Source organism: Aythya fuligula, chromosome 2 (assembly GCF_009819795.1).
Source record: "Aythya fuligula isolate bAytFul2 chromosome 2, bAytFul2.pri, whole genome shotgun sequence".
NCBI classification, from domain to species: domain Eukaryota; kingdom Metazoa; phylum Chordata; class Aves; order Anseriformes; family Anatidae; genus Aythya; species Aythya fuligula.
In genome coordinates this window covers 62,962,902-62,990,898 of record NC_045560.1, presented here as the reverse complement: position 1 = coordinate 62,990,898, position 27,997 = coordinate 62,962,902, and the positions used below count along the sequence as shown (strand labels likewise).

The following is a 27,997-nucleotide window of genomic DNA, read 5'->3' as shown; positions in this document are numbered from 1 at the left end:
GAAGATCCATACTTATGGCAAGAATATTAGTTGGTAGATAACAGCTTTATAGTGTCTTACAGAAAAAGCAATTTTATAATCTATTTCTGGTTCTCAAATCGAGTAGAATTCAAGCTTGTACAAATCATGAGTTCTAATACATACTGACATACACAAACCTAGAACTAATTTTTATATAGTAGTCCTAACAAAAATATTCAAGACCTTTCATTTCTATCAAAGTGCAATGTACTGCATACATAATTCCATACCTGTAAACCATATAGCATACATGCATCCATACCAGGTTGGTATGAGAAACGGCATAAAAATCTAATACAAAGAAGTATGAATATTGTGCATATCTTTTGTTCTGACCAGAAGAAAAGGACATTGTGAAAGCAAGAAATACTTATGCTGCATGTTGTAGAATAAAGTTTGCTATTAACTACTTTGCCTGATCATTATAAGAAATGCTCCAACATTAAAATTCCTTCTTCAGCACCATCCTTCTGATATAACTCTGAGCTAATGTTTCTTTCAAGGAGCTGAGTTAACTAGTAAGCTTGTGTATTCACTAGCTTTCCCCACCCTCCTCATTCTCCAGAAGTGCGATTTCCTCCAATAATTTAGTTATTTCAAGAAGAGAATGTACTTAGCCAGAGACTTCTAAAAAAAGGAGTTATATAAATATTTAGCATATTTAGAAACAGCTAATTGCTTCCTACCACACTCAAAAGCTAGGAAAAAAGTTTTAAAACTCTTAAAGTGAGAGAAAAATACTGCATAAGAGTCCTATATAAAAGGTATGTACCCTCAAATTTAAAGCTGAAGTGATCCAGAGAACTTTCCACAAAGTTTCATTTAACTTTTTTCTTTGCGTAGTTCATGTGACCTTTTGCATGTATATATTTTCTTCATATTCCCCTTCCAGTGCTTAAAGCTTTCCAATTGGTTTATAGCAAGCATCAGGTTGCCACATACGAAGATCAACAAGAACTTGGTTTAGCTTTTGCATCCAAAGGTTACGCTCTTCTTTAGTATCAGCAGACAGCCAATTCCTAAAAAGCGAAGAACACGAGTTAGATGCCTTCCCCCACAATTGTTCCGAAAAATCTGATCTATGGAATCCCAAATAGCAGGGGAAAAATGAAATAAAATATTCTAGAATTCTGCAGAGTGCTGCCAAGCTATCTGCCATTTCCACTTCGAGAAATGTCAAGTTCTTTGTTCTCAGAAGAAAGAAATGGGACAGTAAGACAAAACATGATTAAAAGTGATCAAGACAGCTTAAGTATCATCCAGAAATCTTAGGATTTTAACGATCTTTGCATTGGCACACCAGAGTTGTAAGGCTACATCATTAAAACCATCACACAAGGCAAGACATGGCCCCCCCAACACCCTCCCTCCCACAGCCTACACAAACCATGATTTTATCCACTCACTTTGTAACACAGAGTGTGTCTCTGCACTGGCTAACAAGTGTCTCTCTATCATCTTCCCTCTGCGGACGGACAGTTATCAGTTCAAAAGTGTTGGGACGGGCACAGAACTCCCTGTTGGCAGGTTCAATCTGACGATTAGTGCAGTTAGCCAAGTTTATACGGCCCAAAGGATGCTGAAATTGAAGTTAATCATCAGTTAAGAATATTGTTCTGAAGACTAACTCTGAACGTATGGCTCTGACAATCTTTCCATATGAAGTGAATTCCACCCCCCACCCAAATAAATAGAAGTCTATTATTGCTCTTTTCAATGTGAAAAGTAGAATAGGGGAAGCAAGATAACACAGACAATGAAATAGGCCCTGCTCTGTCACATACAATACAGTTAACAAATCCATCCTTACCAGAGCCTTAGACCAGAAAAATATATTCACCCTTTTCTTTTTTCCTTTCAAGAGAAACTTGCTTTTAAACTCAAAAGTTCAGGAGTGATTGGTAATAAAATCCAAGCCAATAGAGCAAGCTCTACTAAAGCCTACGGAAGGCAGGCACTTCAGGAATGTTTGTATCATTCTCATCAAAACCTGTAAATATATGGATTCACCTTCAAACACGCAACTAAGGCACTTAAGTGGAGAGTTCAGGTGCTTTAGCTCCCTCTGTAGTTAGTGGCTAGACCTCTTCAGGGAGCATTTCAGTTTCCAAGGCAGTTATTTCTTCCCACTGACTACAGAGGGAGGCTCAGCTGCATGCCTAAAGTTAGTTACAGACCTTGTCTCCAATTTATCACACCTACAGAATACCTCACCACGGAAACATCACAAGCAGTTCCTGGTTAGGAGAAAAGCTTGCTATTTATTAGGCATGTTCATTATGCTATTCCAGAGACAGTTAATACAACCTAGGTTACAAGAAAAAAGGATAGCTCCATCTCAATGAATATTAAGAAACAGTTCCCATAGATATACATATATACCCAATCTGAAAAGCTTATCTAAAAAACATATCATAATTTAAAGCAATCATTGTCCAACACTGGTATTTCTGAGCTACATGCATCTTTGCATAATAGAACAAACATAGCAGGGGTAAGGAGAGGCAGGCATATAAGGAGAGAGTTTAATATTGCTGTAGATGATAAATAAGAGCACATCTATGTTATTCTTTAAGTATACCTTTCTCAGTTACAGCGACAAGTCTATAACATTTTCAAGAACAGATCAATCTAAGACATATCAAAGCAGTTTTCTTGTGCACAAAAGCAGAACAGGAAGCTTTTTCTTGATCAATTTTTTGCCTTTTTAATTACAGTAGGCAGAGATTTTTCCTGTCTCCTGGCAAGGAAAGAGTACGTTGATATATTTTGGCATTGTCAACTACCAGCATATGGTCTTCCTCTGTTAGCAGGGAAGAAATTAAACTCAGGCAGCTGAATCTGCATAGAAGACCCAAAAGGACCAGAGCTCACCACAGAATTTGGGAAAGAAAGTGTTCTGCCAACAAACAAGCAAATGTTTAATGGCAAATTGCTTAAGTGAGTCAGAAAAAAAGCCTCTTGAAAGCAACTCTTAAAAGCAACTGGAAAGATTTCAGTACACACTGCAGGAACAGGCTAAAGAGAGAAGAAAGTTCACTTTACTGACAGATGAACCTCTGATTTGGTGCATTAGCCAGACAATACCATGAGTTTCTGCAAGAACTATTTAAACCTACCAGTTTCAGCTAGTGTGGGAGCTGCAAGAAAACAATGGTAAACAAGATAGTCTGTAATTACATCTATGCTTTTACAATATAGAAGGATTGTCCAGTCTCATTCTTCACCATATTGAATACTAAAGTCAGTGTTCGGTATAAAGATTAGGCCAGCTGGATGCAACTTGCTGTACAACCCTGATCGATTTCAATTAAGTAATCTCTAGATTAGTCTTGACAAATATAATGGAAAGCCATAAAACTAAGAGGAAAATTGAATATGGATTTTCCTCCAATTTTCTTCTTCCCCACCAGATATGGTCAATTTCTAAGTTTGCCCTGGTTTAGGTCATATTTATGACAAGTCTCCTCCATTCCCCAAAAAACTTTAAGAGCTTGAATCTCATGCTTTGCATATAGTTACCTGAAACCTAAAGTATTTGCTGTCTTTAAAAGTGATCAGTGAATTGCATAGCGTACTACAGAACTTTATAGGCTTGATCTTTATAAACAGCATTACCTTTCGTTTTTCATCATCTGGGTACGTCCAGTAAGATATACAGTTTCCAGAAAGTACACACCAGCGCCTATGCCATGCTCCAAATCCACTAACATCTTCAAACATAGTCTTTAAAAAAAAAAAAAAAAAGGAAAAATATTATCACCTTCAGCTTGGTCTGTACTCAGCTATTTTCCCTACAGAGTGGTTCTGCAAGTACAACCCTTCATCGCAGTAAACTTAAAAGCAGGAAATGATATACTGGGAGAAACTTCTATTAGTATGTTTTCCAGACAGCATAGAAAACGAGCTTACACTATTACTCTTAAGTTTGCAGCCTTCAGCTCAAAATGCACCTATCCCAGCTACTTTAAATGACTAGATTTTAATACTGACCATAGTAATCATTCCTATCATTTTAATACAACGGAGGGTTATTTATAGAAGATACTTTCTGAAGAGTTCACAAGACATGCACTAGTATAACACAAATTATTATGATTAGGTATATGAGTCATCTTTGACTTACAGGTCAGGATTATGAAGTGTATGTCTGGCTATTCTGCAGGCTACATTCAGGAGTCCAGTCAGTTTAAAAGAAATTAGAAATCAATTTTAATTGTTTGTGTTGGCAGTATATTTTATTAGATGCTGTATTACATCAATTTCAAGGCCCATTTCCTTTGTATTGAAATGGAAAGTTTAGTATCTACCTTCTATCCCTGATCCCTCTTGAACTTGCACAGAGCACTTTCTTCCAATTAAAGTGTTGTGTTTTCCCCTCTTTGTAATTCATACTATATATTTTTTAATGGCACAGGGTGTTTGCAAACCCTCACTCTGAAAAATTTAATATGCACACCATTCTCCAGGTCTCACATATTGTATAGTAAAAGTAAACACATGCTTTATAATCCATGCACAAAAATATGGGATAGCAAACAATCTTGTTAAATGTTTGCATCTAATCAAAGTTGAAGAGACTTCATTACGTAAAAGGAAAGGAGACAGAACTGCTTGAAAAAAAAGTAAAGAAATTTTGCCTTATGAATACACTAGAGTAACAGTAAAGTTTAATGTTTTGCTGAATTATTTTCATAGCACATTTACTGCCATCTGATGGATACAAGCTTAACAGCGCCATCCATTAGGCTCAGGTGCTCTTTATGCAAGTCCAGCTTTAAAGAGAGAACTGCTTAAGATGTTTCACAAAAAGTAGCGTAGCTTCCTTGTTAAGTTAAAGTATGTTCAAACAATGAGGAAAACCTCTTTTGATAGAAATAATTTTTACAAGACCAAAAAGAATCTAAGATGCCTTATAAGAGTTTCTGGCAGGGAAATTAGAATCTCATCTCATGACACACAGACTACAGCAAAAAGGAAGTTAACTCAAGTTCAGAGTAACAGGGAAACTGTTTACAATAAAAACACACCAACGAAAATTTTAGTAAGAGGCAACAGTACTAAAGATAGCTTTAATTTATGCTGCGTTAGAATATAAACTAGGAAAGTGTGGGGACTTAGTTCAGGAAGAAAAATAAATCTTAGTTAAGATTCACTACCACAAATGCATGTGTGAAGTTAAAATAGTGACTATATTTAGTCAGACTTATTTCCAAGGAAGGAATTTGAAGTGAATATCTTACCAAGAACCCTTTTTCCTCCACAGAAGAGTCCACTTGGCATTTTAACTTTAGATAAATATGACCTTCCAAAGGAGACAAAACAGGAACCTGCAAAAAGTAAAACAATTAATAATTTGAATTTGACACCTCTCAACATCTACTCTACCAGCTCAAGCAAGTCACCTGCACCAGAAAGTTAGCTCTGTCTTGTTCTGAGGATCCGTAGCCAGAAAGCAGTGATCAAGCAGGACAGTAATAATCAACAATTCTTTCAAGTTCATTGACAAGCTTTAAGATTTATTAGTTTGCTCAGGATATATGCACAAGCATGCCTCTGTCTAGAAGCAACAGGCATGTTGGATGTTGGTTATAAACCAACAAGCAAGGTTATAAAAAACACATGGCAGCAGTCCACATCCTACAAGCTTCTGCCTCAGTTTGACATTAAGCTGCTTAAAAAACAAAGTGGGTTTAAACAGGATTGGTACTTGGATGACATAAGCATTTCTGGTAGATACTGATGTTGTAGTGCCTATTCAGAAAAATATTTGTACAATAAAACAATGCCTGGCAGGAGAGAAAGTAAAAGTAGTTCCTGACTGTCACTCAAGGTGTGTGACAGTCATACATATTCCATCAGGAAGTGTTGCAAACACTCCAACGTGCAATAAAATGCATTTCTGAATGAGGGCCTTAAGGAATTTTATTTTATCAATTCCCCAATTTTGTGTGTTCTGGATTCCTTTCTATTTTGTGTCACACAGAAACACTTACTTGGATTATGAAGAGTTTACTAAGAGTTGTGTGACAGTAAAGTAAAACTGTTGTATAGTAAATTGAACATTTCAGTTATGCAGAGCCTACAACACCATCACTAATTAAAAAAGGTCTCAGAACATCCTCCTGTGCATGTAGTGTATGCATTACATTCTAGTCAACAATATATCCCTTTCAAAATGAAGTAGGGTGAAAGTAGTGAGAAAAAAGCAATATGTTGAATAAACAGCTAAATGAAGAGAAAACTGAAGTCCATGACTAGCCTAGCTTGCTTTCTGGTATGGTCATTCATATATACACCATAAAAATAAGTTGGCTTACTGTCAAGGAAGATAATCTGCAATGAGACTCAAGATAACCCTCAAATTTTGCAAAAAAAGTAATTTTCTTAAGAGAGCTTGAATTACAAGTAGAAGGTGATAGGCATTAAGCTTACACCTTAATTTTGTGAGAAAACATATAAAATCCTTTTTCTTCCGAGATCCACGCAGAGTTAGCTACATAAAGCTATTTTCAGAGATTAAAGAACAATTATTTCTTTTAAGCACATTAATTTACATAATTCCTAAAACCCCAAAAATACGTATACCAGGCAAAATATTTCAACTGCGTATTTGTATACAGATAAGAACCTCATTTTGATGGGCTTAGTACTTTTAAAACTTTAGTTCTTTATGATCACTTTTTGCTTAAAGTTTGCTTAAAAGTTGTATTCAAGCAAGGTCTTGACCAAATAAGGAAAAAGATTTAGCTCCTGAGCAATGTCAGTTTTCTTCAACAAGTTGAGTTAAACCAGTATTTAGGCTGCTAGTGGATTTTCTATCAATCTCGGTCAACACAGTTAAAATTGGCTAATTTTAAGCTCCATACAGCTCAACAAGAAACTGGCTTAAATTTCCTGGCTAACAAATTTTCAGAGAGACATTGATATGTTTTGAAGAGAAGCCCTTGTCTAGTCAACTAGGAAGACAAGAGACAAGCTAGTTAAGGAAAAGCCCTAGGGGTCTTAACTGAGTTCTGTCAGCATCCTTAGCATTGTACAATACAAGAAGTCAAATTCTTTGTATTTCTTTTTTAAGGCTCCCAGCATCTTGTTTTAAAAAAAGTGCTTACAAAGACATTAAGTATTCATTAGAATTTTTAAGAACTGCAAGAGAGTAGAGGGCAGACAGATGTAAGCAACATGCATCAGGAAGCAGTTTCCTATTTAGTTATAAACTAAGCAATTGTAGCAACCTTGTCCTGGAACATATAGCTCAATAGTTCTCTTTCCTCCCCTTCAAAATTCATCTATGGAAAAAAGAAACACGCTCAATGCGGTCAGTACAAGGTTAAAGGTTGTTTTTTTGGTTGGTTGGTTTTTGGTTTTTTTTTGGGGGGGGGAGGGAAGAAGTGTTACATAAGTGAATTTTGATCTGATCTACTCTGAATTTTAGCTGTGCATGACATAACTGGGAAGCATGAAACTCAAAACCCATTGAGTTGGCAGTTTATTTCATATTAGAAATGAGTGGAGCCAAGTTTAAGAGCAGCTGTTCAGTGCAAGCACAGGCCACAGCAAAACTGAAGCTTTGCAGAGGTCATAATTTCACGGAAAAGCTAACTGAAAATGGGAAATTCTTATTCACAACTGTTTAAATCATGCACCTGGAAGAAATTAACCAAATCACATTTTCATGTTTTCTCAAGAATCCTATTTGAACATTGTGTTTATACTATAAGTTTACTCATCCAGCCCAGTGTTCTGTCCTAAAGAGTAAACTAAAAAGGCTCAAATCTACATTGCCAAGTATAAAGTAAAAGCTGTTTTCCATGACACCCAGAGCAATGGGTTTTCAATAACCAAGTCACATGCAAAACGAGATCTGTGTGATCTATGAGATCTGTCTTGGTAAGGGGAATGTTTGTGCTGAAGAAACAGAGCTGCTACACATATAGTAGCAGTACAATTCAACTATATGGTCTGCAGACGACTGTTTCAGTAAAGGAGTCTGCTTCTATACATATAAGTAAATCTGAAGAGCAAATTTGGATTATTCTGATCTCGTTTTTAATCTTGTGCACAAACAACCATTCTTGTGTCATCTCTTGTCTGAAGCTATAATTGCAATACTACTATCATCACAATAAGCTAATTAGTCTAGAAGAAAATTTCTTCTGACACGGCCATTTGGATAAAGTTGCAATTTAGTACTAGCATAATCTGTTGCAGCTTCAAAATTAATTTGAATTAGCTTAGAATAGCTGCTGGCATAAACACCTATTAAAATAGCATTTAGGTGCAAGATGTTATAAGGTTAGAGTTTACAATGAATGCAAGAATGTATTTTTTTTTTTTTTTATAACCTTTAATGGTAAGAGCCAATAAACATTGTTTAGACAGGGAACTAAGGTATAAAACTTGATAATGGCTCTCAAAAAATAAAGATAGTTTGTTTCTACAGATTTAATTGGGATGAGAGAAGAAACTTGTACTCCTAAAGAAACTTATACTCCTAACTATATTCACCTGGGAGTAACTTCATTATTAAACATACTAAATATACTTAGATACTTAATAATACAGTATTTAATATTTGATAGTAAAAGCAACAAGCAACATGAAGACTATGTACCTGCATACATTAATTTTGTCAGTAACAGCAATCAGTAACCAAACACATTCACTGTCTTTGCACAGATATACCATACGTTGGGCAACAGAGAAGAGCCAACACCTGTCATAACGAAGTTTTTTTCTGTTGCATCTCAAAAAGACAGTTCAGTCATCTGAAGTTAATATAAGTAAAACCTGTGTATGTTTATATAGATACATACACGCACACAAACATCTATGTAATGATTTCATTTCTAGAGCAGTAATTTTGCCTGGAAACAGTAAACTCAGGCTCATTCATTTCATTTAATTCTAATAGTATGTGATTATCTTTAGATTAGTAAACAGTAATTTCCATTACCTTTTCCAATGCAAATTTGGCATTTCCTACAGAAGACAATGATAGCTTGTGGGATCCAACAAGGATGAAATTAGTAGTGCGTACTGCATTAGGGCCACCTGGACTGGCCATGGCTGTGGAGAAAAGTTCAAGGCAAGTTGTAATACAACATGCAACTGAGATGCTGCAGTGTGTAAGTGGCCACGTATGTACTACTGTATAAATGCCCTATTCAGTACTGCAAAAGAAGCACTCTTTGCAGTACAGCCCAGCAGCACATTCAGACAGGATCTTTATATACCCCATTGCTCAACAGCAGACCTTTTTTGTTGTTGTTAAAAAGCTTTGAAACATTTGCAAAGGATAAGATAATTCACTTTAAGAGATGTGATGGGGACAGAGCACACTCTAGGGCATACCACAAAGCACACATACTGTGCAACAGGGACTCGAGAAGAGGTCAAGAGATTTGGAAGTCAACACACTGCAGTCTTCCAGAACTCGCATGCTTGCATTTCTGTACCAATAGGAACAAGCCACATGGCTTAGACACAGGGATCAGACTAGTTGCAGCAGCATTGTAGACATCTCAGTTAGCTCATGAGCTCCTTATTGCTACGATTTTGTACTAAAGCTAGCTCAAGTATGTCAAACTTAAAGTAGGCAAATGTATAACCCATTTTTAAGTGGTCAGAGAAACTCATAGATGCTATTCTCCTTCTTCCCAAGCGTCAGAAAAACATGTTAAAAACACTACATAAAAATACTTGGTAATCTGTTCATATTTTCAAGAATCTCCAAGTTTTCTCTATATTACTTTGTTGATATGAGGCTCTAGTTTACATCTTAAAATTCATCTGATTCCATCACTTCAGGAACAGAATTTAAACTACAGTATCTGGTATCAGATGCATGATTTTGGTTTTGCAAAGAAGTTCCAAGAATAGTAACTTAGATATAATATTTAGCAATTGTAACTTGCAAACTGGCCTAATTCTGCATTCGTTAAATATAATTATCATGGTACAAGTATCATTTATTAATACACCACTTTTGATAGTAATGTTATTATTTATCTTGATATAACATGCTTAGATTCTGCTTACCTGGAGTAAGAAGGGTGCTTTTCTAGAAAGAGAGAAAAACAAAAGCTTAGAGGGAAAATAGTTTGAGAATTCTACAGAACACTAAGATACATTGAGAGAAACTAGATTTGAAGTAATTGAAAAAAATTAAATCCAGATAAACATGCACTAACTGCATATTTCCAGCATCATCTATTCAGAGCTATTACCTATTTCTTGAGCTGATGCTGAAGACTTTGGCAGAAAGCTGCACAGTTTAGGTTCAAGTAAGGGACACAAGAAGCCTGTTATAGGCACAATCTTATTAAGTATGGGAATACAGCCTTTGGAAGTAGTTGTATTTAGAGCCTGTTACAGTATTACATTCATACTTACCGAGGTAATAGATGTTAATAATCTCTTTGGAGTGATAACCTGCAAAAAAAAAAAAAAAAAAAACACACAATGAATGCATTTGGATTTCATGCTACTTACGTTGTCCATTACATTAACATGAAAATTAGACTTTAAGGCTTATCATCTAAATCAATTTTGAACACATACTAGCTGTTTTTATAAGTCTTGTTTTTTGAACCCAAAGTGACTGTAGTGACTTTCCGTGGAAAAAATTCTATGCATCAAAGATGTACTGCAGAAAAGTTTATACTAGTCTATCGCATACTTAACATGTATCTGAGAAAACAATGTTGGTAGACCTTTTTCTTTTTTGCAGCATGGCTTCAAAGTTACATTTGCTTATTAAAGATAGATATTAACAAGTACAGAGATGTTCAGTGTGCTACTGCTGTACGTTATCTATACTTCCAGGTGAAAGTCCCCAAGTCTGAAATGAGACTGTATATTAAAAATGAACTAGAATTATGTATGCATCTATTCTTGAACCTGAAAGACAAATACAATAATATTGTCAAAAAGCAGCTACAGTATGCCATCAGCCCCACATTAGCTACTTACCTTGAGTGCCACAAAAACATTCAGTATTAAGTGAAGATTTCTGTGAACTAAGACACAGGATAGAAAAACCCCAGACTTCAAACTGGTTTTATTGGGGGATAGGTGGAAGCACATTTTCACTGCAATATGGAAGTAAAAATTTAAGGAATGTACTGTTCTCAGAGACAGGATTTTAAGCATTAATCCCATTTTCTTTGGAGGATGCTCAAGTTCCTCATTTTTACAGTGAGACATCTTAACAAGGAGGAAATGGGACCTAAAACTGTCAAAGCACTATGTGCCCAACTGTTGGAATGGCAAGCAGAAAGTCACCTCTAGTGAGGTGCTGGCTTGTTTTGGGTCACAAAGCCTTAGTGAAGCTTTTTAATGAAGCACGAGCAGTTGAAGTGTGTGTGCTACGAAGGCTGAAGCATTTACTTCCAATGCACTATTAAAACATTTGCTTTAGAAATAAGCACCTATTGCTTTTACTTAACGCTGGAAAGAAAAAAAAACATTGTAGTTGATCAATAGAACTTTTAAGACAAATCAAACTGCAGGGTAGGGCATACTGACTTATGGAATTTAAGTAAAATGGAGAATAAGGGTAAATCGTTATCAAGGGCAACCACACTTATTAAATAAAAAGTCTGCAAAGCACAGCATTTTGCAGAATTAATAAGACTGTCTCCCCAAATGGATTTCAGATTCAAAATGCTGAAGGTCCAATCCACTAATAGCTGCAGGACTCTTTAACCCATCTGTTATTGCAGATGTTACATAAAAGAACAAGAAGAGTGAAAGCAACAGATTGTCTAAAACTATTAGTCAGTTTATCCCTGAAAACTGCAGTCATCTTAGTGTACCTTCTGTTGAAATACAACATAGTGATTTTCATGTTCCATTTACCTTAGATTTATTTGCCTTTTTCCTTTTATCTATGCTTACAACTTCTTTTCTCTGCACCTGTAAGGCAAGAAGGTATTAAGAAAGCATGACATATCATTCTCCCTTATGTATCCTCTTGACAGAGCCTGATACATACCAAACTGTAAACTTCTAGATTTATTTCAAAGTCATTTGACACATCATGCCTAAAAGGGAGAAGTGGAAAACAAGTTAAACCGCAGACTGCAACAAAGAAGGCTTTTTTGTTGTTATTAAGTGTTACTCATTGCTTCTTCCCTCCTCCTGTTCCCTAAAACTCTGCAAGGAGTAACTAGGAATATCTAGGTTCTACTCAGAGAAGCTTAGTTTGGCTATTAGTCAGCGCTATCACTCTTACTAGTAAGCCCTTGTTTGTTCATTCCTACAGGTCAATAGGGATGTCTGAAATCCTTTCACTTCTGCAATACTACTCCCCAGTGCAAGCAGCATTGCTATTCCTAAAACCCCAAGGTTTACTACCTCAAGATGCTTTCTAGAACTCCAAGAACAAAAGTGAAGGAGGGATAAGGGGTAAAAAGAATACATTTACCATTTCTCAAAATGCACTCCTTCAGTCCACTGCTGGCCCACATTTCCACAGAGAAAAACTGCTTTCTAAATGAGTGTACTGGACTTTAAAAGTGAAGTGGTTTTTTGTTGTTGTCTTTTTTTTTTTTAAACAAACCAGCCATTTGAATTTACATCCTTTTAGCTAACATTTGAGAATTGAAGCTTTAGTTTTAACAATACTATTTTTGAGACACCAAAACCAAATAACTATATAAAGTGTTAGTTGCTGCAGAAGAAACACTATCTCAGAGAGCAATTTATTCATCATTAGAGGTTCTAGGGGCTAACAATCATAGAAAAAGCAATAGACAAATTAGCTGATGAATGGTGGAATAAATCTAGATTACTCATTTCAAGAGTACATTCTAGCTATTTCTTAAGTCTAGAAACACTCATATCACAAGGCCTCACCCTATTTGTTTGGGGAATAAAGCATTCTTATATAAAAATGTTATTGAAAATATTTATATATGCTCCATCAGAGATGGAAGTGGCTCCAGAAGTGTCTTTACACTTATACTTACATAGTAAACGTTGTAGTAAAAGTAAGAGCATCTCCAGTCAGGGAGCTGGTGGTGCTTGCTAATGGAGTTGCAACTATATTTTCTGCTCCAGATCTCAGTATTATCACATAGTAGTAGTTTGCTGCTTCTGTAAATATATTTCAGATTTAGATGGTTTTGTTAGCAAAAGTTGTCCAAGTATCCAAAGAAATCTAGAGTACCACACTGCCATTAAACATGCCTCTGTTTCATTCGTATTCCAAATTTGTATTTAGTTGAGATTCACTTAAAAAAATAATTCTGAAAACAAGTTATTTTCCTAATGTGTCCACTACTGAAGTCATCTTCACAGAATTCACAAGTGCATTATGGCCTGGTGCTTCTCAGGCCAGACCTATACTACCCAGTACATAAGAGGAAGATCTTTCAGTCAGACTGAGAAATTAATCTTAGTTCATTATTCCCTAGGCCTACCAGCTTAACCACACATCAGCTTTTACTTTTTTTGCCCATTCGCATAATTTTCAGTCCTGTGAATGAGCTTGTTGTCAAGGCAATCAATTTCCCTAACTTTTCACATAAGGAAAAAGACTACAAGAGCATATCTCAGTAGTGTCAGATGACTTGAAGGTTTGGTGTTTGTGCACCAAGTTGATGCATTGAATAATGTCATGTTAAAAACAAAACAGCTTGGTTGGTCTGTTACGTAGGACAAGTCAGCTTTCAGAACAAGTGGTCTGCAGTCCAGTAAGCATCAGTTTGTAAGCTTTATATCTGACATTCTCTTTGGAGATAATGATTCATAGAGTTTATTCTGGTGCACAGTATATAGCAAATGCTGCACTTCCAGAATACAATTTTGATGACAAGTAATTCTTAGTTGTTTGTTTAGGCAATTCAGTTGCAAGAATTACTGAAAATAAACTTCTGTTTGTTTTCCATTGAAGAGATTTTTCTATAAACGCAGATAAATTCTCTCATACAACAAAAACTATACCGGTGTCAGAAGGTTAAATGGGAATACCAGACATAATCTATGTTTTTTGTAATATAAAATATATTTTTAGTATCTTCAAATATATATTTGATAGCATAATTAAAAAGAAAGCAAGAAATGCTACATACGAATTCATAAGAAGTTCTGGAACAAGTATTAAATAAGAAATGTCCAATGACTTTTGCTCTCAAATTTTAGTGAAGTAAGAAGTACGACCCTGTTAGAACCCAGCTACAATCAAGTTTCACAACATCATTACAAAAAAAGCACTCATTGCAGCCGTGCAGATTCTTTAAACAATCACTTGACAAAGAAGCTTACTAAGGTCCAGAGACTATCCTGGAACAAAGATATTCTTCTCAGAAGAGTGGTCAAGCATTGGAACAGGTTGCCCAGGGAGGTGGTGGAGTCACCGTCCCTGGGAGTGTTCAAGGAAAGGTTGGACATGGTGCTGAGGCACATGGTTTAGTTGGTGACAGTGGTAGTAGGATGATGGCTGGACCAGGTGATCTTGGAAGTCTTTTCCAACCCTAATGATTTTATGATTCCCAGATACTATTCCAAAACAAAAGAAAAAATACCCACCTTAATGACTTAAATATAGCAGATAATAGATAACTGATATTTATAAATTAGAGTATTTTGGGGTGTTAACAGGACAAGAAAATATTTAGTCACTGTTTCAGAGCACCTCAGAAGTCAGAATTTACATAATGATATTTAGTACTAGACTTGCATCCATGGAAAAATCCCAAGGCAGTAAGAAACGCCTGAAACAAAAGTTTTACTTCCTTCCCAACAAGTTAGAAAAATAAGTTTCCGTGGTTCTTTAAGACTGGGCTGGTGAAAGTCACTCTAATGTCTTTTGAGCATCACAAGCCAGAAGATGATGACACTAAGGAGACCAGGGTGAAAAAAAAAAAAATATATTGCAAACTTAGCCAAAAACAGACTGATTAAGTGTACTTGCTAAGTTTTCCATTGCACCCAGAGTTCTGAGGAGCACCAACACATAGGACAAGAAAAAAAAGCAAACAAGAAGAATAAAGCAAATCTATGTAGGAAAATTGGGGAAACACTGGAGAGAAGGTGTGTAACTTTCAGTTGCTACTCTTACCTGGTTTTTGAACTGTGCCACAAACAAAGTCTGCTTTTAGAGGTAGACGCATCTCTGAAATAGAAACAGATCCCCTGGATGGAGTAAACTCAGAAGATGTGGAAGCAGCTTTATTCCTTTTAAGAAGAGGTCCCTCACTCTTCAGTTTATTTAATTCTTCCAACAAAGCAGTTCTCTTCTCAGCTGTGTAGAGAAATTCATGAATTGTAGTTGTAAGACGGTCAGTAGTACTGAACATAAACTTTTTTTTTTAAACCACAGGTATGCAAAATGCAACATAAATGTTAATCACCTTTCAAAGAAGTAGGAATATTTGGGACAAGAAAGATCAGAAGTATTTCCCTGCCTACTGTAAAAATTGAGACAATAGATATTTTCACCTCTTTTTCCACATTAAGAGCTATAGATAGGCAAGTAACATCATAAATGGATTTTTTAGACTACAGTTCTTCTGAGAAGAACTAAAAAAAAAATCTGACTTGCATCTGAAAACCTACTTGCAAAGAGAAGTAGTCTCTCTGCTTCCGCTTCCTCTTGAGACCCTTTTCCATGTTCTTCATCAAAACAGCAATTCAGAGCTTGGCTGGCTTGATAAATCACTGTCTGCTGCATGTTAATCTCATTATTAAGCTCCTATAGTAAAACATGGATTGAAATAATTAGAAAGAAACAGCTTTACAGTTATGTCAAAAAAATGAAGCTGAATGCCTTGAGACTTACATTTTGGCTATGCTTCAGAAAAGTTACAGAAGTAAACCACAAGAAACCTTGCAGCTTACAGTTTTACTTCTGCAAACAAATAATTCCAGCTCAACTTTATTCTACCCCAGAGGTAATTTAAATATGGTGGTGAGTATGTGTGTTATATCCAGGATAGTTTTCCGTTTGACCACTGGCGGCAGCAGCTAAACAGAAAGAAAATCAGCAGCATACACGATGAGGCACCAGTGAAGATCAGAACATTGCCTACTGAAAGAACGTGGCTGTGAATCCTGCCTGAATCAGAGACGACAAAACATAATTCCCCATCCTCTTTTCAAAACAATGTCTTGTTTTTTTCAGACAAGTACTTTATAGCGTGATCCTATTAAAGGATGCATTAGCTCATCAAGTTATGTTGTATGATCCCATGCTATTAAGCCTTTATGCACAACAACCTAATTTAACATACTACTTGAAACAGCAAGTGTTCTGGCCATTTGAAGGTTGAATTAGGTTAAGAAATATTACATCAGCAGAAAGATTTTAAAAACATTAGATACCTGCATCTTCTTTTTGACATTGATTTGATCAGATGGCCCATTCTTTTTTGTTTCTAGTTTGGAAGCAACATCTTCTTTGCGAACAATGACTTGCTTTATTGAAGGACGATCAACTTCTTTAAGTCTTTGAGATCTATATGCATCAACACTTTTAAAACAAGGAACAGTGTTAAATGCATTTTGCACACTTGCCAAGCATTTTTATACATACACACTTTTATTTATGCACCTACATACATACATCAGTCAGTATTTTCCATTGTGATTAAACAGTTTAAAAAGAAAAGTACTTAACTCATTTTAAATTTAAGCAACAGGTCACAGAGGTGACCTTTGGTAAAGGCTGAGAACTTTAAGAAGCTTCTTTTGTAGTTTAAGCAGTTTAAATCTTCCACTAGAAGAGTTAAAAAATGCCATGCGGCATCTTAACTCATGTACTTACAGAATCTTTTCTATTTTATTACCTATACAGGAGGTTGCGATCTTCTGACGTAGAGCTAATACTGTCTCCAGATTCTGCCCTGGGGACTTTAGTCCTTTGGAACTTATCAGACTTCAGACTTACATCACTGACACTGCTATCTCCACCGGTTGACTTAGAAGAAGAAACAAAGGCCTAGGGAGATGAAAAAGTTATATTACAAATATCTGTTCATGTTAATCATGACGTATTTCCTCCTACCTTTATAAGTTTTATGATTACATATATGCAGTACTTTTAGAGGAAGCAGAATATTATTTAAGCAGATAGTTTACAAATATTTCCTAGGATGAAGGGGGCACTGTTTTTGTTTTTTAAAGATGCTAATAGATGAACTTCCAGCACTTTTCACCATTAGCTCTCAAACTAGTCCAGTTAAATAATTAAGATCTTTGCTAGTAACTGCTTCATTGAATGCATGCATACAAGTCCAGTGTGAGTAATAGATCTATATATTAAAGCTTGATTTAGCAAAAGCTAAATCACTTGTTTAGCATAGCAGGTGCTATTTTATTTCCAGAGGAAAAAAAAACACTTCAGAAGTTTTAACTTATTATGCTGTCACTAGCAAAGCATCATTTGACTTTAGTATTTGCCCAGGTATCACAATACACTAAAACATAACCATTCACAAGCAAGCATCACATCTCTTGAAAACAAAGAAGCCCTTCCCCACCTCCCAAGAGCTCTCACCTCTGGACCAACAGATTCCACTAGAGGAGTTAACAGAGACATTGATGAAATATTTAGTGACTCTTCCTGCTCATCCTCATCACTTTCACCTTCTAGGTTCATGCTCATTTCTTTCTTCAGCTTTTCTATATCTGGACCATCCTCTTGAAGAATTTCAAAGATTTCACTTATCACTTTTGAGCTATTCATTTCATCATCCACACTCATTTCACCTTCACATACATCATCTGAAAAGGGATGTTTAAAGAAATATTAGTAGCATCAAGACAGTATTTCTGTTTATATAAGACTAAAGAGTTGACAGAACAAACCAACCATTTTCACTTTTCAAGCAAGATCAATTTAAAAGCACTATAGTCAGGCAAGTAGAATCCTAAATTTTACTTCCATCCTCATTTTACTTACTATTAGCCCTTAAGCTGCATAATTCCCCAATGGGGGTACAGAGAAGCAAAACAGAGATGCTCTTGTTAGACAAGTTTCAACATTTCAACTCAAGCAAATCTGAAACTGCAGTCTCCCATAGTACACTAGTTATTGATGTCCTTTCCCAGATGTTTACCATCAGTTTTGGTATTTATTGAAGACAAAAATTATGACAGATTTACATAAAACAAGTCAGGAAACCAATTACAAAGCATATACATGTGTCAGCAAATGTAGAGAATTCATTATTCAGACCTGAAAGACATTAACACTGGTGGACAAGTGAGAACAGATAGCTAAGCACATTAATATGCATCTAATCAATACAAACCATTCCGTTTCTCAGCAAGTTGTTCAAGTTGAGAGACAGATACCGCTTTTACAGGGCTCTTTGGCTGAGTTGTCTCCACAGGACTGGAATTATCAGTCTCTTCACATTTAGGAGCATCTGAGAAGTTCAAAGAAGTCAGTAAAGATTGTCTAGCCTTTTGTTTTACGTATTTAAAGTACTGAGATTTGGAAGATTCTTAATGTAGCTGACAACTTACAAAAACACTGCTAAGTCAAGTTACACTGCTGTCAAAACGAGTACCAGAATACACATCCTCCACAACCAGCGCAGCTAAACTTCTGTATCATCAGAAAATTGATAGCATGAGAAAAATGCTGAAGCCATAGCAGAGTGCAACCACTCCAGCAAAATGGAATTACAACAAAAAACTCCACGCGCAAGCCCAACCTAAAAGCAGCATATTATCCTGCATTTATAGACACGTGTTTGAGAGCCTGTTTGCCCATAAAGTGTATAAGCAGCATTTAAAGAAGTTCACTGTTTTCGAAGAACTCAGGGCTCTCACTCAACATCAGATGGGATGTCATAAGCTTCTCAATTTTTTTTTTTTATATCTCCTACTAAAATAATTAATGTCATAACAGGATACTGACAAGGGAAGAGTTTGTGTAAGTTCAGATACTCAGGTACAGTGTAAATGAAGTCTGTAACTGGCCCTTCTCACGCACTAAACTCAGCATACATGAAGATGTGAAACATCAGTAAACCTACTGAGAAAAAGGCAAAGGCAGTCTGCCTTGCCAACCCTTCAAGCAGTACAGGGGTACAGAATGCCATTGTATGAGAAGATTTTTATGAGGAGACTTAGGCAAATCAGCAACCAAATAAGGTCATACTGAGGTCCAGTTCCAGACATCGGTACTACTACTCTCTTTATCCACGTATGAATGCTAAGGGCAATGCTTCAGTCCAGTATTAACCACAGATAGACAGTGACAGTTCTCACCTGAAGATTCTACACTGGGAGACTTTGGTGGCCTGTCATCTGCTGGTATGTCTTCAGCTGATCCAGAAGCAGTGGCATGGGAACGAGGAGAACGTTTTGGACTAGCTTGAGATGGGCTATCCTGCAAAAAAACAAGAATATAGTATGTTCAGGTGCCAGTGTTCAAAGTGACTAACAAATACTGCCTGAGACAAACACGTTGTAGTACCTGCTAGAATAAAAAAAAAAAAAGGTTACCTATCCAATATCAAGAAAGACCCTAAATAAGAAAGTCAGATGAAGTAGTAAATACGAAATTGAGTGGTTGTGTGAAGAGCTTCTAGGATGGTCTTTTTTGGGGTGGGGAAGACATAATATTTATATATTAAAAATAAGCGCACATTTCTTACATAAGATTATAAGTAGTAGCACACTAGCCATCAAAAATAACTATTCAGCTCAAGTCAGTATCACTTGTCTCTAACTGATTCTATTAGAGGAAAAAATCCAGTGCTTCATTTATTATCATACAGTGTACTTGAGGAGCAGTCTTGTGTAGCCTGGGTACTTATAAAGCTTAGATTTTCATCTTATCTACATTTGTGCCTCTACCTCCATGTTCAGAACACGTAAAAGCAATTCACACATCTTCTGATGCATGCAGCTAGCACATTACCATTTTAGCTTCTGGAAGTTTTCTCTTCGAACTTTCACTTCTCTCTGCGCCCCATAGATTGCCCCTGTCAAACCGGCCACGAATACATGCAAGTTCTCGTTCACGTTCCTAAGTAGATAAAAGGGGATAGGTGAAAAGTTGACAGGTTTAAGACATTGAGACAGTTCATATTCCTCAGGCAGGTGGAATCTTCCTCAAGCTTAAGTACAAGCTATGAAGGTAGCAAGTCATACCTGCTTAAGCTGAAGCGCTAAACTGGCAGTAGAGGAATTTTCATTTTGTTTGAGAAGCCTTTCCTGGATTGTCCGTGTATTTGGAGTGACAATGGGTGTTCTGTACCCTGGTGTATTCGTAGCAGGACTGCGTGCACTATGCTCTTGACAGCGTTCTCCAAAGCGTTCCAGGAAGGGCTTAATTCCTGATCCCCCTGCAGGAACAGTTATCTTGCTTAAAAGAAACTCAAACGGAAGTCACAACAGTTTTATATCCCACTGAAGGTTCTCAATGAAACAATTAAGATACAATACTAAGAGCTCTAAAGGAGACATTTTCTAAAAGCCAAACTTGAAGTGCCAGTCACTACTATAAGAGAACACTGAAGTTATTAAAGCAGCAAATCAGAGCAAATAGATGTCCTTCTCTTTCTAAGTTCCACATCCAATACACCAGTTTATTACTCCAATTGGTCTGTTTTTTCCAGTATTTCCCCTAAACCAACTTCATTTACATCTTTCATCTGAACAAGCATCCTACAACATAAGGGGGATACATTGTTTGAAATCCACTTCATTTTATCGAGCTTATCTTTCATAGTCTGCATATCTAGAGACACGCACTTGCTCTACTAGCCCTTATTTCAAGGAGTTCAGGCTGCCAGTCTACATTTCTAACCCAGCAAGCAGTTGAATGTAAAACGAGGGAAGGTCACTTGTTCTAACACCAGTGCTGTCACTGAAAGGAAAGATACTATACAAAATTAGAGTATCTACATGGCCATCAAGAAGGGAAGTATTTACTTTTGATTTCTTCTAACATACACATGCTCTCTTTTATTTCTTATCTACAGGATACTTGTTATAACCAACAGTTGCAAATAAGTTTTAAATAGTCTGAATTAATGTTAGTGGTATATATTTTTACATAAAGAAGAGTTGGATTGTTTTTGCTTTCAAGAGTTATTAAAAATACATCAAAAAATACCCTTGCAAAATATGGAAGCTGTACAACTTCTAATTATCATAGACTCCTTCAGTACTTTCCTGGAGTTATATCAGATAGCGTACATTTCGTGCTCTGTTACCATAAGTTAACTAGCATGTAGTTTTTCCAACACAGGTGGTTTGAACAAGGATTCATTGCAGCTGAAAGACAGCTTACCTGGTGTTGTGGGTTTATCCTTAGGTTCGAGTTGCACATGTGTTCCTTTGACTGGCTCTTCTTTGGACTGAACTGGTTGAGACAAAGTTGATTTTACTGGTTGCGTAAGTTTTTCAGTTTTCTGAGGGCTGCAGGGTTTCTCTATTAGTGGCCGTTGTACTTCAGATTCCTTAGGAGTGAGAACAGTGATGCTCGAGGATTGTGTTATAAAATTATTTGAATCCTTAACCAGAAAAATAGAAGGAGTAACATTAAAGTGTGACTGTACAATCATTCTCTGAGGATGAAAATGAAAGGAAACATTCTGCACAGCACACTATGTTTTATATTCCATCACAAATAGAAAGAACTGACAAACAATGTTGTACAATGTTTAAAGCATCTTGATCCAGTGTTTCAAATTGTTCCAGTATTTGATTCCATTATTTTTTTTGCCAGCTAGGTCAGGTAGTTTCTCATGTTTCCCTAAACAGGATAAGGCATTATTATCGCCATTTCATAAAAGGAAGAATAAGCATTTGGCACTATTAATTTCAGCAGGCTGTCTGAATTTCTATACAGCATTAATATTTAGAGTTTCAGACAGTTAACTACACGAAGTTATAGTGAAACCCCCAAAGGTTATTTGTTACTTTAAGAAACCCCTTCTGATAATCAAAAGGGCAGCAATTGATTACTTTGATATCAAAATTTACAAGGCTCATACACTCAGTTTCAGTCTCAAAAAAAAGCAAGTCTAAGCTGCTTCAGGTCTGCTGTTAAGAAAAGAACATGGGATTGCAATACAGGAAAAGCTGTAAATTAGCTAAGACTGCTCATGCTAAACATTTAAGTTTGTTAGCAACATTCAGATTAAACAGGTATGAGTTAACACTTGTCCCCCCAGTACTCAAATCACTTATTAATCAGCAATTAATCAGACACTCACCGCTATCTTTGAGCTTGCTGGTTTATTAATAGAAGCCTCAACAAGCCTTTGAGAACAGGATGCAGCTTCCTGCTTTACACTGCTACTATTGATTCTAGCAGATGCTCCACTTGTAGTGGACAATTTGGATAAACAAGTAGTGCCAGGCTGTTCTTGTGCATTGTTTTGCTTTGCAGATGGATGACTTAGGTCATCTTCCCAGGAGCCAATTGTAGCAGCAAGGTTAGCTAAACGGCCCCTTCTCCCAATAGGAGTATTGCTCCCCAGAGCATTAGGTGTCTGCTTCGGTGGAGAAACAGGCAGGTCTTTTGACTGGAGGGGGGACAGAGAAGTGCATTCAGAGGGATCTGGAAAAGAACACACATTTTCCTAATAAATTATATTGATAAATTATTTGCATTTAATATATTATTTGCATTTCGCTCTTTGTTGAGTTTATCAACAGTTAAATGCTGTTGAAAGCACTGAGACTAATCAAGTCAAAGTTCATTGCAAAGCCAACACTTTCAACCAAGTAGTTTACTAGTATTACATCACTGTTGTGATGAGCTTCATGCTAGTAGCAAAATGTCTAAAATTCAGCTGTAGTCAGCTTCGTTATTTTAGGCCTTTTCCAGTTCTGCCTACTAGAATTCTGTATGAAAACACCAACATTCTCACGCACACAAAAAATTGTCTACTACCACACTTTATTATCTATACAAACACTGAAAGACACTAGTACTAGAAACATACCCTCACTATCCCAGCAGCGTCGCTGTTCTGCCAGTTTCTGCATACGTGTTTTGACTGAAAGGGCTGCAGGAGTTTCTGACTTGGTGTTTGTTTGTCCTTTCTCAAGAGGCTGAGCCAATGAAGCTCTGTTAGATGCAGTTATGTGCGACTCTGAAGTCATCCCAGGAGAATGATGGCTTGTGGAATTTGAAGGAACAGGCTGTACATTCTCTATACTGGAAGCCTGAGTCTCTGTATTGCTTGAGCAGAGCCTCTTAGATGGTGATGGTTTTGTATTAGGTTTCGCTGTATAGGTGGGAGTATTCAAGCAAATTAGCATTCAAATAATCAAAACATTCTCAGACTGTACAAAACTGCAATGCAAACAAAGTTAAGATGAATAATCTAATAGGCCTTTCAAAATCTGGCATGATCTTTGGCATTATATGATTTTTTTAAATAGCTTACTAATTATTTAGAGCAGCAGCTTTCAGGTTAAGTAAACATTAGCCATATTCCCTCAGGTAACTGCATTCATTGCTGTTTACTTTACAATAACCACTGAAGGGTTTTCACTTGCCATCAAAACAAAATAAAAATGAGACTAGCATCAAGAGACATCCTACAAAAAACTTCATAAAATTACCTTCTTCACCAGGAAAAGATGCCTGGTTACCAGTTTCTAGTAGAGGCTCTCTGACTCTCTTGGTCTGCACTGTAGGTCTTGCTCCCATGTTGGGCCGCCCAGCCATTTTCTTCTGCAGGTTCTCTCGCCTTGCTCGGGTTCGTTCAAGCAGTTTCTGAGTCAGTAAATCATGTTACTATACACTCCAGTGTTTTTACTGGTAACAGTTCAAACTAAAAATATTTCAATTTTTACTGTCATAAGCATATACCAAGATCCACAACACTAGAAATGTATAATAATTACACTAAGACAGATATGGCTCTCAGCTGCTGATAACTGATCCACTGTACTGCAATGTGACAGAAACATTTAAAGTTTGATTTCCTGATTAGCTATCCCTACCTCCTCCTGAAGAGGGAACAAAACAAACGTTTTCTACACTGTCATCGATACGGTTTTTCTGACTTCCTCCCATTCCTCACTGCAATAAGCCCTGATCTCCACACTTCTGTGTCACCATTGCAACACACACAGCTTCTCCCATTCTCAGGAAGTTAGATAAGAGTTAGCTCACACTGCAGCAAATTCCAAGCTACCTTCTTCCTATCTGGTCAGCCAGTTCATGTTTGTAGGCTATCTGAAGGGTTTCAGCCTACCAGATACCAGGCTCCAACACTTCCTTCATTGATTTGGGTCTTATCACCTAGCCACACAATTTCACAAAAACTGATGAAAGTTTGAGACATCTCTGTTAAATTAAGAACAGATGCAGCTACCCAATAGATTCCAAATTCCAGTTATTAAATCAATGAGTGTCTCTCATTAACTTGGTTTTCAAAGAAAATCAAGCTAGAGAGACAAGCAATGGCAAAAAATGGAGAAAAGAGGCTTTTATAGACCCTGAAGTAATCAGAAACATTAGATAGTAATTCCATTTTTTCACTGAACCACCATATGATAGTATCGAATGGTCAAGTCTGAATAGTTGTCTTCAACATGTTGCTGAAGATACGCTCAAGCATTTCTTGAACACTGACCTGATGGGCACTAACCCTCTAACAACAAAAAGGAAAAAAAAAGAAAAAAGATTAAAGTGGTTCTGAATAGTCCATAAGAAAAATAACAGGTTGTTAAAATACAGGAAAAAAGTGGCTATTACGCCATCTAAATCAAAGGTGAACTTCTTTTTGAGAAATAGTTAATGTCATAGCTGTCTCTCTAAATGTACAGGAGATTTATCACAATCTGTTTTGTGCAGGAAAATTTGCAACAAGGTGTCAATTAAACTTTAAGAAGTTCTTTCATTCCCTACCTTTTGGAACTTGGCATAGTATAATCATATTCCATATGAAATAACTGTTTCTATGAATGTTCTTCTACACTAGCAGAGAGTAATTCCTTATAGCACCCAAGTTTGAAATAATATTTTTTTTATACTGCATTTATAAATCAAGGTAATCTAAATAATGCTTAGTTACTACTTTGATCTAGGTTTCAAGGCACTCTGAGACAAGAAACTGTGTGGTCAAACCAATTGCCTTTAAAGGGAAGCATATAAACTGCACTTTTTTGGTGGCACATAAATTATTGTACGGACTGTGCCAGCCATTATCTACCCTGTCACATAGCAATTAAATACACATTTCGCATTTTTTAGCATCTAAGGCTGAAGTCTTACACAATGTTTCATTGTAGGGCTACAAAGGACAAACAGAACATCAATCTCAACAGTTTTCTGAGAAAGCCTCTTCCCTAGCTTCCAAAGAAAGTGGGGGGAAAATTTTTAATAAAACCAGAAACACAAAGTGCCAGGAGTGCCTTCACTACAAGTTGCATGCAGTTGTGTCCAGTTTTCTTCCTCCAACCCTCAAAAGGCTGAGCTACAAAGCATTCAAATGATACACACAAATAAAACATAGGCTGTACAGATTAACAGTGCTTCTTGCACAAATTTGAGTACATCTTCCAAAACAGTGTTTCTACAGTTCTATTCAAATGCAGTTGCATTCCTTTCCTGGGGTAGTTGAGTGAATTGGAGTTTCAGTTGCTACAAGGCGGATGTCATTTCACAGGAATGCATGCCTCTCTTGTTGATCTCCAAATCTCATTGGCTTTTTCCACCTCAAGTTTTCCGTGCAACTGCCATAATTCAAACTCTGCTATTACACACGATGAGTAAGCCAGTTACCAGAACTTAAGACTTACTTTTCAAGTTCATCATAAAGGCATTTACTATCAGTATATTCTGTGTGTTCTGATGACAGCCAACAACTCAAGAGTAGGACATACCTATTTCTTTATATCTAGGAATTTGAAAGCTATAATGTCATACTTAGAGGATTCACGGCGTGCATTGCAAAAGCACCTTCTAAAAATGAGAAAACATCTTCCCACTTTAAATGCTGACAGTCTTGCCTTTGAAGAAAAAAAAAAAAACAAAAACAAAAAACAATATGTATGTGTTAAGGTACATCTAAGAACTGTACTTAGCAGTCTTAGAGAAGACAGAGGCCCCCGTGTGACTACAAGAGTGCGCTGCAACTACCCTGGCTTTGCAAGCAAAATGAAGCAAAGGGAGCAAGTTTATCCACGGCACTGAAGGAACAGCTACTCTCAGACTTCACATATGCAAATCTTTTCTCAAGCAACTGCATCATTTTTTTCTCTTTAGTTATCCAGCACACTAGGATTTGTTCTACCAAACTAAGACCTTTGTACAAGAAAGTGAATTATATGATCAACTACCAACTGAAAGTCACAAATGATGTACTTATTGTGATTCTAAAAAACCATCTACCATCTCCTCAGCATTCCATATGAACAGTTTAGCTGACACCTTGCTTCCAAGATTAATCAAAAGAAACGTTACTTTAGAAATTGTCTGGTTCAAAAGCATTGCACTGTATTTTGCAGAAAGATTTAAGCTTGAAGTGATTGAGACTAACAAATTGTTTTTTTTGTTTGTTTTTTAACTGTAAGGTCAAGTGACTGAAAACTGAATTAACAGCATGCTTATTTTGGTCAGTTAAGAGTTGAATTACACTGCTTTACATAAGCACCACTTACAATGCCTCACCAGCTCACTGCAAACAGAAGAATAAAGTTATGTGCATACAAAAATTAGTAGTTAAGCTAAGAAAGGCCATATTTAAAAAAAAAAATCTGGACATAGATACTTTATAGTAGGTGGCAATAAAGTTTCCTTTGCAGAAAACCTTTTTGAGGAATGTTAACAAACTTGGATTTAAATATGTTAATATTGGTCAGATTTTTAAATAACAGGAGTGTCCTCCACAGCACAGATGTTCTTGACAAGACAACATCTTAGGCATTTGGCAATACTAGCAAACATTTGAATGAAGTTTACACTAAGGAGTGGCCTCTGTGTTGGTCCTAGCTTTTCAAAGCCAGTTATCTACACAAAGGGCGTGCCGAGGTTGGAATATTTCCCAGCATGCAAAACCATTTCAAACCTGACTCAGTATTCTGGACTTGCCGTTTTATTTAAGACTAGCCTCATCATGTCACTCGCTTCCTATTAAGGAAGCAGTCTGTAGATGTTTACGCTTGGCAAACCTTACAAGGAGGTGGCACAAACCTGCCTTGGCAGGACAGATCAACACCTTACCTCGAGTTTCTTTAAGTCAAATCTGTACAGTCCACCTTTACAGGCACCTAATTTACTACAGGCATGGCAATCTGATGTGTAGATGGCTTTCAAGGGGAGGAAAGACTATTTCACCAACATAATTGACCTTTTTTTTTTTTCCCAATAATTCAGTTTTAAAAATTAATTTAGCTTTTGGTTAAGTAGTCTGTGGACTCGTGGCCAATCGTTTTCCCTACGACATTTATTTGAGTTGTTAGAAGTCCGCTCTCTGGCTTCCCATCTGCCTGACATACGACCAGAGCAAAGCGCAGCATCCTCACCAAGCCCCCAGCCCTCACATAGACTCAGGGCATCCAACCCCAGCCACCCCATAACACAAGCACACACCCCAAACGCACCGTATTATTATGATAACTACGAGGTTTTTTTTTGTCATTTTTTAAAAAACGAGGAAGCTCGCCTGCAAACTGAAGTTCCCCATCTCGAGAGGCAGCGGAGCCAGAGAGGACGGCTTTCTAACGAGCCGCCGGCTGCTTTGGGAAGGCCAAGAGAAAGGCGGCCGCCCAAAGGCCCGGCAGTACCGGCAGCCACCCCCCGCCGTCCCCGGGCGCACCTCGGTGAAGGGGTCCATCGCCGACACCTCAACCTGCCTCAGCCCGCCCCAACCGCTCCGCCGTTTGAATTTCAGCGCCCGTTCCGCCTGCGCATGCGCCCGCCCGCTCCTCCCCGAGCAGGCGGGAAGTGGAGGGAGCGCTGCCCAATCAGCACGCTGCCCGCCCCCCTCCCACCCCTCCCCTGCGTGAGGCGGCTTGGTCCGGCCGCCATGTTGGCCCTCCC

At 37.1% G+C, this 27,997-nt stretch overlaps 1 protein-coding gene across 2 annotated transcripts; it reads right to left on the bottom strand.

Annotated features, from left to right (window-relative positions):
• Positions 1-33: 33 nt before the first annotated feature.
• Positions 34-27,825, bottom strand: ANLN (anillin actin binding protein). 2 transcript variants are annotated; one of them, XM_032181810.1, is made up of 24 exons: positions 27,774-27,825; positions 23,569-23,722; positions 22,944-23,228; positions 22,209-22,555; positions 21,281-21,503; positions 20,137-20,330; positions 19,904-20,011; positions 19,249-19,369; positions 18,282-18,398; positions 17,525-17,751; positions 16,815-16,966; positions 16,351-16,498; positions 15,586-15,721; positions 15,089-15,271; positions 12,996-13,122; positions 12,020-12,068; positions 11,884-11,940; positions 10,417-10,455; positions 10,063-10,084; positions 8,978-9,090; positions 5,265-5,351; positions 3,640-3,747; positions 1,428-1,600; positions 34-1,040 (listed from the first exon to the last, which is right to left on the bottom strand). In XM_032181810.1, exons 1-24 carry the CDS (start codon positions 27,789-27,791, stop codon positions 917-919), a joined length of 3,312 nt encoding a protein of 1,103 aa, XP_032037701.1. In that variant the 5' UTR covers positions 27,792-27,825; the 3' UTR covers positions 34-916. The 2 variants fall into 2 exon arrangements, with proteins under 2 accessions (XP_032037701.1, XP_032037702.1); XM_032181811.1 differs by having other exon boundaries at positions 21,281-21,449.
• Between the last annotated feature and the right edge of the window lie 172 nt (positions 27,826-27,997).